At 46.0% G+C, this 12,842-nt stretch overlaps 2 protein-coding genes and 1 long non-coding RNA gene across 9 annotated transcripts in view; 1 reads left to right on the top strand and 2 right to left on the bottom strand.

The window, feature by feature from the left end:
* Positions 1–1,076, bottom strand: part of STK17A (serine/threonine kinase 17a) — a 29,199-nt gene extending 28,123 nt beyond the window's left edge. The window contains exon 1 of the mRNA XM_032987040.2: positions 734–1,076. Coding sequence (XP_032842931.2) covers positions 734–894 — 161 coding nt within the window. The 5' untranslated portion in view covers positions 895–1,076. The remainder of the gene's footprint in view (positions 1–733) is intronic.
* Positions 1,077–1,291: 215 nt separating this feature from the next.
* On the top strand, positions 1,292–4,318 carry LOC116960187. 3 transcript variants are annotated; one of them, XR_004406248.2, is made up of 3 exons: positions 1,292–1,400; positions 1,807–1,972; positions 2,781–4,318. It is a non-coding gene; the product is annotated as an uncharacterized LOC116960187 (long non-coding RNA). The 3 variants fall into 3 exon arrangements; XR_004406247.2 differs by having other exon boundaries at positions 1,300–1,400; positions 1,867–1,972; XR_004406249.2 differs by lacking the exon at positions 1,292–1,400 and adding an exon at positions 1,531–1,690 and having other exon boundaries at positions 1,867–1,972.
* Positions 4,319–7,298: 2,980 nt separating this feature from the next.
* Positions 7,299–12,842, bottom strand: part of HECW1 (HECT, C2 and WW domain containing E3 ubiquitin protein ligase 1) — a 267,781-nt gene continuing 262,237 nt past the window's right edge. For 4 of the 5 annotated variants that reach the window (XM_042806277.1, XM_042806276.1, XM_042806278.1 and 1 more), the window contains one exon: positions 9,774–12,433. In XM_042806277.1, the coding sequence (XP_042662211.1) occupies positions 12,322–12,433 (112 nt within the window). In that variant the 3' untranslated portion in view covers positions 9,774–12,321. Of the gene's footprint in view, positions 9,654–9,773; positions 12,434–12,842 lie in introns of those variants that run through there. The other variant, XR_006166814.1, reaches the window with a different exon arrangement.

The raw sequence follows: 12,842 nt of genomic DNA, 5'->3' as shown, positions 1-12,842 counted from the left end.
TGGAGATCTCGAGCATTACTCTCTACCCCACGCCGGCTCCCAGGGAAGAGCGCGGTATCTTTGCAGCTAGCTTCACAAGGCTGAGGGTGTCTTCCTCGCTAGGAGGGACAACCAGGCGCGGCCAGCAGCAGGGGTACAGCCCCCGGGGTTAAAAACAGGAGAGGGGCAGCAGGTGAAACCGCCCGGAGCCTGGCGGCGGGCAGAGGAGCTGAGGGGAAGGGACGCGGAGCTGAGGGGAAGGGACGCGGAGCTGAGGGGAAGGGACGCGGAGCTGAGGGGAAGGGACGCGGAGCTGAGGGGAAGGGACGCGGAGCTGAGGGGAAGGGACGCGGAGCTGAGGGGAAGGGACGCGGAGCTGAGGGGAAGGGACGCGGAGCTGAGGGGAAGGGACGCGGAGCTGAGGGGAAGGGACGCGGAGCTGAGGGGAAGGGACGCGGAGCTGAGGGGAAGGGACGCGGAGCTGAGGGGAAGGGACGCGGAGCTGAGGGGAAGGGACGCGGAGCTGAGGGGAAGGGACGCGGAGCTGAGGGGAAGGGACGCGGAGCTGAGGGGAAGGGACGCGGAGCTGAGGGGAAGGGACGCGGAGCTGAGGGGAAGGGACGCGGAGCTGAGGGAAGGGACCGATGTACCCCCCCCGCCTCCCCGGCACCCGAGCGGCGGGTCTCGCCTTGACGAGCCACCGCCTCCCCCCAGACACTGCCTCGCCAACGCCCGCAGCCCCGGGACACCCCACCTGCCGAGCTCCCTGCCGGGGCTGAGGCTGTACCGCTCCTGGAAGGGCTCGGTGCGGATGGGCGTGCGGATCTCCGTCAGGAAACCGCCGCGCCGCCGGCCTCGGCTGGGCTGAGGTGGCCGGTCATCGCGGCTGGGTGGCGGCTTCTCCTCGGGGCTCATGGCGCAGGGCTTCTCCCTCAGCAGGAGGACGCCTGCCTTGCCTTGCCTTGCCCTGCCTTGCCCTGCCTTGCCTTGCCCTGCCCTGCCTTCCTCCCTGCTCGCCGGGCCGGGCTCCCCTCAGCCCGCGGGGTGAAGCCGCCGCTGCCGCCGCTCGGGGGAGGGCGGCGGGCAGCACGCGCCGCGCCGGGCCGGGGAGGGGCGGGGCCTGGCCCGAGGCCACGCCCCCGCCCCCTTCCCGCCTCAGGGCCGGGTGCGCGGCGCCACCTGGCGGCGGCGGGCGCTGGGAGGGGTGGGGGGGGAAACGGGGCGTCAGGAGGCGGGTGGCGGGAACGGCGGCCCCGCCCGCAGAGCGGCGGGATTTAAAAGTTCATAAAGCTGAGGGGAGCAGGGGGGTGATGTGCTGCTGTCCGGCGAGCCCCGGCTGTTTATATAATATTTCTATCTCAGCTATCTATCTATCCGCACGAGGCGGGAACTCGGCCTGCGGGCGCTGCGGCGCGGCCTGGGTGAGCGGTGCGTCGGAGGGGCGAAGCCTGAGGTGACGCCGGCGGGGCCGGGGACGAAGGGCACGCCAGCGCGGGGACACGGGGCTCCGGCCCGCAGTGGGGGGCACTGGGGTGCAAGGTGGAAGGAAGGCGAGGACAAAAGTGGCGGTGGCAGCTCCGAAGGGAACAAATACACCTGAGCGTGAACCCTCGGCCTCTGGTGTCCGAGGCACAAGCTCCAGCTAAGCCTTTCCCACAGCTGGGGCATATTTGGCTCCATGCGTGCCTGAAGCCCCAAATGTCTTTGTGATGTGTGTACAAACTGCCTCCCAGTCCTCTATTTGTCCAGGCCGGTGGAAGTTGTCTCATGGATTGAGAAATGGCTGTACTCTTGCTTCACAAGCTCTTCACTGTCCGGCTTACTCAGTGTATTTAAGAGACCTGTTCCGCACGGCAGTCATTTATCGAGGCATCTGTCTCCATTAAGGGCACGGAATCTGTCTGCCATTGCCTGCTGACATCCAAAGCACACGGGAGATGAGACTAAGGAGGAAACACGCCAACATACAGGAATGGATTCTGCCCAAACCTGGGTCAGTGATCAGGGATGGGAGTACAGTTGTTGACAAGGCTTTTTTTTTTTTTTTTTTCTGGAATTCCTGCGTTCACTCAACACCAAACTGGATTTGCAGAAATAAATAGTTTAGGAATGAATTCCAGAGCCAGTATGTAGAGTAATGGAGAGTTCAAGACTTACAGTATCAATGTGCTTTCCACCCAGAGTGGTGTTTATGCTGTAGCAGGGCCAGACTCTTACTGATAAACAATAAAATGTGGATTAAACAAGGGTTACATCTGAAAGTACCTATCAGAGGCATTTACTACAGACAAAAGGTTGTTGCCTGAAAAGTAGCTTGTATCTTAAAAGTATACTAATCCTAAATGAAAGGTTCAGATACTTAATTCTGGTGATATTTTCCAATTCTTTACTTGCTTTCACTATCATATTTTCCTGGGGGGTTGGGGTGAGGAACCTGGAAATTTTCCTGGGGAGTGGGGTGAGGAACCTGGAAAAAATTTATGGAAAGGAGTGCAGTTACTGATTCTGGAGTATGAAGAGACCTTTCTCAAAATACATTGGGATATTTAAAGTACTCTGGCCATATTTTAAAATAAATTAGAAATTTCAGATTCTTAAATGCATTAGAAAACCTAGCAGTTGGTTCTGTACAAAACAAAATATGGGCTTACATTTCTTTTCCACATATGGTTGTTTTATTCAGATAATTTTAGGATACATTTTTATCTAACTTACGGAGACTTTTGAGTGTATAGCTTCTTACTATCTGGAAGGACTTTTACTCTATATAGTGTATAAGTTTCTCTATTTTTCTTTCATAGGGTAGGAAATGCCACCAAAGACATCAGAACTTCAGTGTCTTAATGTAGCAGGAAGATGGATTTGTTGCATTCTGAAAAAGAATTATTCACAGAATAGGAAGAGAATGACCAAAAGAAAGACTGTGCTTTACTGTCTTGAAAACTGACTGAAATAAAATCTTTTTGTGCTTGACGATGCACTAGCCATAGCACAGTCTATGGTTTGATCTGTTGTACCAGGATATTGTGGAGCTGATATATGTTGTCTAAATTTAATTTTTCCCTGTAGAAAGAATAAATGTAAGTTTGATGACTCCTCTGTGCTTTAAACCAGCACTAATCTTAGCCTTAAATACTGCAGCTTAAGCTTATATGTGCTATCCGCACAGGGAGAAACATATGTGGATATGAACAGTGCTTGGTTTATTTAGAGATCAGCTAACAGACGTATCTAGGCTGGTTACTCTTATATGTTACCTACTGAAAAAATATCTATGCTTTTTTTCTGGTGTTTGGATATTTGGCTTCAACCACTGAAATGTTGTTAGCTGTTGTATGCTCAATTGCACTCAGATGGCATAACAAACATTGATTCCTGCTTGTACATATAACATCAACTGTTTTGTATTTCAATATAATTTTTTCTTTTCTGACAGTAGCATTCAAGCAATTCGTTCTCATGACCTGTGTTTGGCCTGCAAGCTAGCAGGAGGTGAGGTGGAAGACACCACCGCAGGTATTTTGTTTAAAACAGTGTCCTTTTCAATTTACGTCTGCATGCACTGGAGTGGAAGAGTGATTTCTATTCTGCCCTGAAGAGGTGGATCAAACCTGTTGCACAGGGACATAAACTTCGCTCAGTTTTATCAGTCTGACTCTAGCTTGATCTTCACGGGACGTTCCTCTTCCCAGTATGAATGTATTCAGGCGACTGGTACCTGATGGAAGAGTTACTCGAAATAACCATCATCATTGTGATCCATTTATAATCGAAATATGAAATCTAACCATCTGTAGCCCAGCACACATACCTTAGGATTGTTTTTCAGGTGCTAAATTCATCCTTTCATGATAGAAAACCACGATCTTCTGGGGCTGGAATTCCTGCAGGCTGCTTCAGTTCCATATGAAGTTAGTTATTTTGCATTGATGAGCTACTTAGTTCTTGATGTGATTGTTTTATGTATGAGGCAGCAGGAAGAGTACTCATTCCTCACCTGAGGGGTTTCCCTCCTGTATTCCTCAAATGCTTCTTGTCATCACGGAAAGGCACTTACACAAGATCTCCAAGTAGAAACTTTTGTGGAAACTACAGTTTCTTACCAGCTGCAACAAAAAAGCATTACTAATCTTCACTTTTCTAGTTTAAGGAAGGAAAGCACAGCTCCACTAAGTGGCAGCACTAGGCATCATTACTGCCAGCTTTGCTGAATTATTTTTGTATTTGTGAGATTTAATATCAACTGCAGCTCATGTTGCAATAATCATGCCTCTTTCTTTGCTCACAGGGTTTGATTTCATAATTTCCAGGACAGATGAATAAATTTGTGTTCAGAGAATCTGAGATTTCCAAATACTTTCAGGGGTTCCTATTTTGCAGCAATTTCCTTTTGAATACGAGTTCTATATGTATTCCAAGAACATTCATTTTCCAGTTGGAAAACACATCCTGTGGGTCCCCACGCGTTACGCTGGGTGCTCCTCAGATCAGTCCCACAGCTTCTCTGCAGCGCCAGGGCGGTCCCAGACACATCTGTCACAAATCCCAGATGAATCCCAGATTCATCTTTCGCAAATTAGGTAGACCACATTTTACAAAAGCCAGGGTGCTTTGCTACTTCTTTTATGACTGTGTCCAGAGCGTAAAGACAACCTGTTTTGGTTTGTACATTAGGAGGACTGAAATGTGTAGTTGAAGCACAATTACGATGTTGGAAAGGCAGGTTGTGTGCTTTACATACCACAGGAGCAGGGGTGAAGCTCTAAGGGCCCAGTTCTTTTAATCAATGGGCAAATCACCAAAGCTGTTAACTTACGTGCCTAAAGCAGGGAAGTTTATATTTGATTGCCAAAGCTGTTGGTAAACATACCCTCACACGTTGCTAGGATAATCTTATATAGTAGTTTGTATTTCTAATTTCAGTCATTCTTCAAAAGTCACTGTTTGGATTTAATACTAAGACATACCTAAGAGGCACTGAAGTCAAATCACAGCTTGTAACAAAGATCCTAAGCAGATTCCAGTGCTGCTCCAGCTGCATTCCTGAAAAGCTGTTCTCCAAATATGACGACTCCACGTGGCACACTAGTTAGGTACCTGTACTGCTTTGTCTACAGACCGAAGCATATTAAGTGCTGAAAACAGAAAAATAGGAGCATGTGCAATTTACTTTTGTGTGCTGTTTTGATTCGGGAAAACCAGCATTAGGAAATCACACCCAGCAATAGTTCTTCAACTGCTGCCTGTGGTCCCTCTTAAAACCAACTGGACAGATTTTCTGTGTCACACCGCAGAGTACTTCCACCATTTTTTTTCTTACAACTGATTTCATTTTGAAACCGGGAGAGAAAATAACCCAAATGAGTCTTTTATTTGCATACTGAAAATTTTAAAAGGTGAAGAAGGTATCTCCCTGAAGTGTGTGACTCTTAACAGAAGGAAAGGCAAGGGATCTTAGTGTTGCTGTTGTTTATTGACACAGAAAACTTTCCCATGCAGCTCCACTATCTTCTTATACCATAGGAGTTAATTATAGGAAAACCTACGTGCCAGCAATTCAGGAAAAAAACATCATCAGTTGCAGTCTTTGTGTTCACCAGTGACTTCTGTTCTATTTCACCTCACAGAGCTGTAACATCGCACTGTGGGGATGAGCTTCATTTACATTAGAGTTAAGACAATATAAATGTGCTTTACACCAAAGCCTAATACAAATAATAATCAGGGCTCGTGTTTCCGACAGAATAACACACTGGTTTTTTTTCTTCAAAACTTAATTCCAAGAGGGTAGGAACTAAACAAACAAAGCCACGCACTCTTCACTTTAATATATCCGTGAAAGGTATTTTCAGGCAAAATTGATTTTGAAGGTTACCAGAATTAAATTGAAAAATAACAAAGGAGTCTGGCTTTGCAGCTCAAGGAGGATTTATGATCAGAGGAGACAGAGCGGATCCTTTGTGGCCTTGTTCTCCGTTGTTCTCCAGAAATGACAGCTATTGTCCAGTCTGGCCTCTTATCCAGGAACGAACGTCGGGCAACGAGTGGATTTATCGTCCGCTGTAGCAAAAAACTGTGACTTTGCTACCACAGGGTGGGAAGGGGTTATTATTGATTTGTAATATCCTATAGGATTCTGGGCTTCTGTTAGCACGCCAGGAAAGACATCTGATGTACGTATGGAGGCTTCAGGGGGACCGCTGCTGCATTTTAACAGAAATTCAGTGACATCTACCTTAGAATGGGTTCTGGTGAAGGGCGCGGTTCCAGCCACGTGAAGGGATCCCCGCTGCAGAACCGGACACCTCTGATGTACCCTAACGAGCAGCACCTCATCCCGCTGCTTTTTAGTAAATACCAATTTTTCCTTCCTTTAGAGGGGACAAAATTCAGGGAAAGGTAGCTTAGTATGGCAAACACCCTCTCCCCCCCCTTTCCTCCTCACACGCGTGCCGGAGCGGCGCGGTGAGACGCGGCTTTCCCGAGCACGCCCGCAGGGCTCCGCACATCGCCACCCACCGTGCCGGCTGCCGAAGGCCCCCGAGGAGTTGTCACAGTCACCTAATTTCACATTTGCTACTGATCTGTCTCGTGCAAGATACGCTCACCACTTCTGTTGGTGTGGCTTCCGCGGGTTTATGTTTTCCCTTATAAAAACTCCTCGCGTTTAAGCTTTCCCATCCTCCCTGTCGTACCGTGGGCCCTCACGAGGTGCCATTTGTGTCAGAAAACAGGTATGGTCAGCCAGGTGTCTGCTGACTGTATCTGAGGCGTGTTAATCTATCCTGGAATGTGCTAATGAAACATGCCTGAGATATTACAGTGACGAGCAGGAGAGAAATGGGTGTGACATACTGAGAATGCCAGAGCACCTTGCTATTTATTTGCTGTCAACGCTTAATGCAGACCCAGCATAGGCTATTAAGAAACCATCTTTGCACTTGCATTTCATACCTCTAATGCAGTAATTATACCTAAAAGCGAGGGATGCGTAAGTAGCATGGACATCTCTCCTGTGCCTCTGTCCAGAGGTTTTCTGTAGAGAGGAATAAGCTCACATGCTTTCAAGGCAGGACTGGTCTTAGTGTAGTCTAGGAGAGCAGGGGGGGCTTTGGCTGCACCCACTTATGTGGAGAACCTCCAGTTTTAGGCATGTACCCTGAGAAACAGAACAAAAGCAGAGGAAGGGCCTGAATGCCATGGTCAGAAAGGGGAAGAGCCTGGAAGAGCGATTCCTTAAATCAACGGACAGTTTCCCCCCACTCTAGAAAATACACCCTCTCCGAAGTAAAGCTACTTGTAATAGACAGGCCACACAATGCCATAACAAAGTGATTTTATTGACATTCCTCTATAGTGGTATGGTTGAATAGAAAGCACAGCCTGAGTATTATGTGACATTTTTTTCTGTCAATATAAGCAAAATCAGTCCAATAATGAGGACCTTTCCTGCCATTGACTTCACATAGTCTTCAACAAAAACCGTAACAGACATTTCTGTTAGATAAATTGGAAGCTGCAGGGAATTTGGCTAATGGTACAATATTTACTATACCTAGTATCTACTATCTACAGGCATCTGTTTTTCTACTAGAACAAAGGAACTACATGACTCACTAGAGAGAAAGTAACAATCCAATCTTTTGGACCTTGTGGTAACTGGAAAACCTATCCCAGATTTAGTATATTGCAGTATTTTTTTTCTTTTAATAACGAACACTGAGGTACAGCAAGAATCATAATAAAAAAGCACCGCATTTTTTGTAAAAAGATCTGTTGGTCTGCATTTGACTGAAAGTGTTCAATCTTGACTGGGAAGCCCTATTAGTATTACTATGGAGACAGGACAAATAATTATTATTTCAACAGAAATTAAACAGATCTCCAGTCAAATTTGTCCTGGAATTCCACAGACTGTCACGGGATTAATAGCGAAGGATGAGTTTAACTCTTCCTGTGTGCGTGCGTGTTTCACCTTATTTCTCGTGTGATTTTCACATCCAAATCCAGTATCCTACTGTCTTCAAGTAGAGGTATGTCAACTATTTGTTACAGTGAAACTAGAACAACAAAACACAAACCCAACAAACACTCCCCCTCCCCACGGGCTCCCTCTCAGACTAGACTATGAACTCAAACCTTAGCTACAGTTCATTGAAAAGTTCACGGGCACTTGAGCAAACTGGGTCAGACCTGTACAAAACTCATGATTTCCCCGTTAGATGTAGCCTGGACCACTCGCTTCTTGCCTTGTGATAGCCACGGATCTCCCTGGCACACAAAAGTCAAGTTCTGAATATGCACAAGCCACGCGATTGGAACGCAACGCTCGTCTAGCGCGCTGCTGGCTGGAGTGGCGGCACCGGTGAGGCTGAGGCCTGACGCAAATAACAGTAAGGTAGGGTTCTTTGTATGGGATCCAATCCTGCATAGCTTCTGGGGTCGAACAGTCGCTGAGACTACTTCAAGGCGGAAGACCTACTGATGAGTTAAAATACCTGTTTTCCTTCTCATCAGCTAGTATGGCGACGGGATTTCATAAACAGAAAGAGCCCTTTCCCGCCCTCTACCATTGACACCACCACAACGATCGCTTTGAGAAAGATACGGGCCCTCTGAAACCAAACGTATCAATTACCAATATTCATCGCTCCTGTCAAAAACTGCAGTTCACAAAAAGCAGCCAGATTGCCTATTCAACCGATTGCGTTTTAAAATCTACTGATACTGCTGTCATATCTTAATCCAGCCACCACCAGGTTTAAAGGGAACCGAGGTGAAAGACCTGAACAGATTATTTCACTTTAAACCTGCCCCGTGGAATATCTTCTAGTCTCTCCTGTGGGAAAACGATGAAACCAGAAATTCTGTCATTAACAGTCAGTTTTACAAATGAAAACGCAGAGCTGGGGAGAGCACAGATGAGTAAGTAACAGCATTTGACTCAAAGGGTGAACAAGGAAGGGTATATGCCTCTCATATGCATAACAACAACAAAGTCAATTAATTGCCTAATGGGCAGGTTATGTAACGGGCCAAGGGAGGTGGGTTCCTCCCTCTCTCCTGCTAGCACCAGGCACTGCCCCACTCTACCGTCGCGGTGCCGCTTCCCCTTCAGCCCGGGCCGGGACCAGGCTCTGCCCATGGTGGGACGCCAGGAGTGGAGCGATGCGCTGCGCGGCGCCGAGCCGGATAACCCTGGGATGGAGTCAGTGTGCGGAAACCTATGGGGCAGGGCATTCGGGAACAGAGGGGGATTAACAGGACTAGAATGCAAGCAAAGCAGCATATGGCATTTTCTTTTTGTTTTTTAGGAAAATAGTCACCTGTCTTCCTCTACTCCTGGCTTTAGATCCAAAAAAACTTGCAGGGATAGCTGCACGACCTTGTTACTTTGCTGTCATCACAGTCACCTAAGGAAACAACCTCTTAAAAATACCAGGCTGTGCGCTTGAAAGACAGCTTGGGCCGAGGATTTTGGTGGGAAGTAGCTGGCTACACTGCGTGTTTCCTAGAGCGGGAACACACAAGGTGCTCGAGATGGCATCTGCCAGCCGGGGAGATGCACTAACACCTCAGCTAGCTCAGTGTGCGGCGAGTGCCGGAGCACGTCGTGAGGCAGAATTTCAGGAGAAAGCCTTCCTTGTTTCAGTCAGTGGGGTTTGATGCTGTCTCTGAAATACAAACATCTTTTATTATGCTACAAAAAATAGTTTCACTTTTTCTTAATAAAATATAATTTTTAAATACCTAAAAAAATGTAACTATACAGTATTGTAAAGACTGGATTTTTTTTTTCTTTTCTTTTTTTTTTTTACTTTCTAACTGTGGTAACGAGACAGCTCTTGATGCACTATTTTCCTTGGCCAAACACAGACCAACCGGTTGGACTCTTCTCTTTCTTTTCTTCTGTTGTTGGAAGACATCCAACATCTGACATAGTGCAGGTAACTTTATAACATCACCAGCAATAAAACAAGAACCACACAGGAATCACTGGATTTTGGGGCCCAGTGGTGAAGAGGCAGAAATTAGATACAGTGGAAGATTTCATTGTTCAGTCTCTCCCGGTGTGACTGGCTCTGATGTAATTCATGCACACGTGACAGACGCTCCCAGGAAAAAGTTAAGATTTCCAGCTCTCCTGTGCAGTGGGTCGTGTGGAATGGATACCCGAGAGCTTGTTTGTGGAAATAATAAGCATCATTTTTGGTGTCTGGTACAACGACGCTGGCCTGTAGCTGCAGCCTCCGTACACAGCTGTAATATGAGTGCTCAGTGAGAATAATAACGTACTATAAAATAGATTCTCAGTAAAAGCCATACAGTAAATTAGTATAAAAGTGGCTGAAATGTCACAGAAATTGAATGAACGGGGCAATTTAAACATCCCAAATACTTTAGTTATCATCAACAACAGCTACTATTTCTGCTCAGAAGCACGTTTTTGGGTCCACCACCTTTCAAACACCTATTGACCTAAGAATCAAAGCAGGAGAATGATTTAAAACTCTCAGAATGCAGTTTTTCAAGTGCGATGAGTTTCTGTATAGCCACCATAAAACTATGTGGGAAAGCAGGGTCCAATTCTTTTCTCCGGAGAGCAAACTTACAGGAATTAGATGTGTCAGACATTGAACTGATCTCCTGATTTTACAGTTTTCTGAGGCATAGCTAACACAAAACTACCAGTAACAAGCCCCCACGGGGGTGTGATATTTCATGTGAGCTGCTAGACACTATGATGTTACCTTCTCACTTACCTTCACTCACCCTTCACAAGCCTCTCACTTCATATTTCATGCCTCCTTTAACATATTTAGCATCAGAAGATACTTTGTATTTCCTTTTCCCAGTTAAGACAAACACTTTCAATCTGAGATGAGTCTTGGAAAACGAGGGCAGCAAAGATCAATGAATAGAACACAATCAGAGCAGTGAGGTTGATTGTAACAGCCTCAGCAAAATCCATCCGCAGGCAAGCCTACTGCTGGTTTCCTTTTGTTCCCTGGCTTCAGAGCTGGAATGCGACGTACGCCGAACTGAAGAGGGTTATGTCTGCATAACAAGACCTAGACCTTTAGTTTAGCGGTACCGAACGTGACTGGAGGGCCTTTGGGCTTACTCCAAGAGGAGGTGCAACTAAGTCTTAACCCAAAGAGAGTTACAGTCCCCTTTATCCCTGACAAGCACCCTCATTCACTGCAGCTTCTCATTTAATAGACCCTGGACTACAACCACCTGTCTACAACCACTCTTGAGGTTATGGAGCTTTCCAGCGACCGAGAAAAGAAAAACGACAGAACCGAAATCCGCCCCCAGCACCACAGATTAGCCCAGCCTGACAGAAAAGAAATGGCTTCTGACACAGGGGATGGGATTGTCTAGACTTCTCATTTGGAAAGGAGCATTTTAAACATCAGAAAACAAAGATCTGGTAAACAGAACCCAAGGGTATTCGTAAGAGTAGAACATTCTTCTTATTTCCCCTTTTCCTTGTCATATACAATACTAAGGTAAGGGAGCCTTGTCCTTTATGCTACATAATAAAACATCCTTCTGGAGTATGCACAACCTTGTGCTTCTTGTGTGGTAAACATTACAATGGAGATGCCCCTCCCAATATCTCTGAAGTGCAAGTTCTCTCCAGTACTGGCAAGTAACAATCATAACAATCGCTGTTATGCTTTGCATTGCGTTACAGGTTGGTTTTTTAGTTTTTGACGGTCTTATCTGCACCGTGAATCTGGGCCAGTTCCAGCTGATGCAACTGACGTGGATCATGAGTTCATATATATAAAAATTTCAGTTTTGCTCATAGGTGTCTCTCAGGTGGACAATACATACAGGGAAAACAAGGATGGATGAAGATATATTTGAACAGCTCCTAGTACTGGATTCAACAGTTAAGAAGTAAGATGGGCTGTGAATTGATTTAGAAGATGTGGGCATATAAAAGCTTGGAATGCTCGATGAGTTTTTTTTATTTTTTAATCAACGTAGGTGGAAGTAAACATTTATTAACATTTGGTCAAGTGTAGTGTAACTTGCATTTGTATTTTCATTGTTATTAATGGAGGTATGTAGAGATATACAGAAACCTTGAGACAGTTGTTTTTCTATTGCATACAGACTAGCAGTCCATTGGAAACAGAGGATGAAAGCATGAAGGTTAGATCTTAGAGGGCGGCAGTTCTTCATGCACAGCTTTTGTTAATCTTGATGGGGTTTTTTGTTTGTTCTGTTTTCAAAAATAAAGACATGGGAAACCAAGATCAAATGATGGTGGACAGGAAAGGTGACATCATCAGCCAGAAAAATACCAGAAGTGCCTGAACGCCCTCATTCAAGTCCAAAGGTGCTAGTTTCTTCAACAGCTGTCAGCAGCTTTTCATACAGCATAGAATATGAGGGGTAGGGTGGAAGATCCAAACGGTTGAAACATGTGTGTGCCCTGCAAGAGGAAAACATGCTACATGTTAAATTTAATCTCAGTAACTTCAGAAAATACGAATTGAGAAAACAAGTTCCTACTGAGACTCGAGACATTCAAGTTGACTCAAGAGAGATGAAAAGAAATTCTAACTATTCAGTAAAACTCTTAAATTCTGCCAAATTCTGAAGTACTGAAGTGTACGTGCACATACACATGAATACTTCACATGGAAGATGCAAGCTAAGTATCAACACAACATCACTCTCCACTATCCCTGCATTAGGTGTTGCAGGGATCTTGCAGGGATCTTCATGGGCAAGAACACTGGAGGTCTCTGAGGTCTAGGTCTCAGCTCTAGGCCCTGAGAGACAGAAAACTCCACTACTAGAATTCTGGTTGCTTTGAGTTTTTCCCCCCAAAATGCAAC

Source organism: Tyto alba, unplaced genomic scaffold, assembly GCF_018691265.1.
Source record: "Tyto alba isolate M040663 unplaced genomic scaffold, T.alba_DEE_v4.0 Super-Scaffold_46, whole genome shotgun sequence".
NCBI lineage: Eukaryota > Metazoa > Chordata > Aves > Strigiformes > Tytonidae > Tyto > Tyto alba.
This window is presented reverse-complemented; position numbering and strand designations above follow the sequence as displayed.